Source organism: Pteropus alecto, unplaced genomic scaffold (genome assembly GCF_000325575.1).
Source record: "Pteropus alecto unplaced genomic scaffold, ASM32557v1 scaffold71, whole genome shotgun sequence".
In the NCBI taxonomy this organism is placed as follows: domain Eukaryota; kingdom Metazoa; phylum Chordata; class Mammalia; order Chiroptera; family Pteropodidae; genus Pteropus; species Pteropus alecto.
The window spans coordinates 9,382,961-9,383,196 of record NW_006433024.1 but is presented as its reverse complement, the minus strand read 5'-3'; the positions used below and the strand labels follow the sequence as shown (position 1 = coordinate 9,383,196).

The window sequence follows — 236 nt, the reverse complement described above, 5'->3', positions numbered from 1 at the left end:
CTGCAACGCCCCCGCGAGCCAGCCCGGGCCGTGGCCTCACCCCAGCCTCTCCTTGCTCTCCTCCGAGGTGAGCTGGTCGAAGGTCTTGGAGTCCTCCTTGCCCAGGAAGGCCTCGTGGTCGTACTGGAAGCTCTGGTTGTCCTCGGGCGGCCGCTCGCCCAGCTCCGAGTCGGGCCGCACCACGCGCTCCTTGCGCACCGTGGGCTTGGCCCGCAGCGCCCGGGGTGCCAGCGCCA

The 236-nt window shown here is 72.0% G+C and overlaps 1 protein-coding gene across 1 annotated transcript in view; it reads right to left on the bottom strand.

Moving 5' to 3' along the window:
- The window catches only part of RCN1 (reticulocalbin 1), a gene marked incomplete at its 5' end in the record, with an annotated part of 13,002 nt that extends 12,768 nt beyond the window's left edge, over positions 1-234 (bottom strand). Inside the window, one exon of the mRNA XM_006908146.2 lies at positions 41-234. Coding sequence (XP_006908208.1) covers positions 41-234 — 194 coding nt within the window. The remainder of the gene's footprint in view (positions 1-40) is intronic.
- Between the last annotated feature and the right edge of the window lie 2 nt (positions 235-236).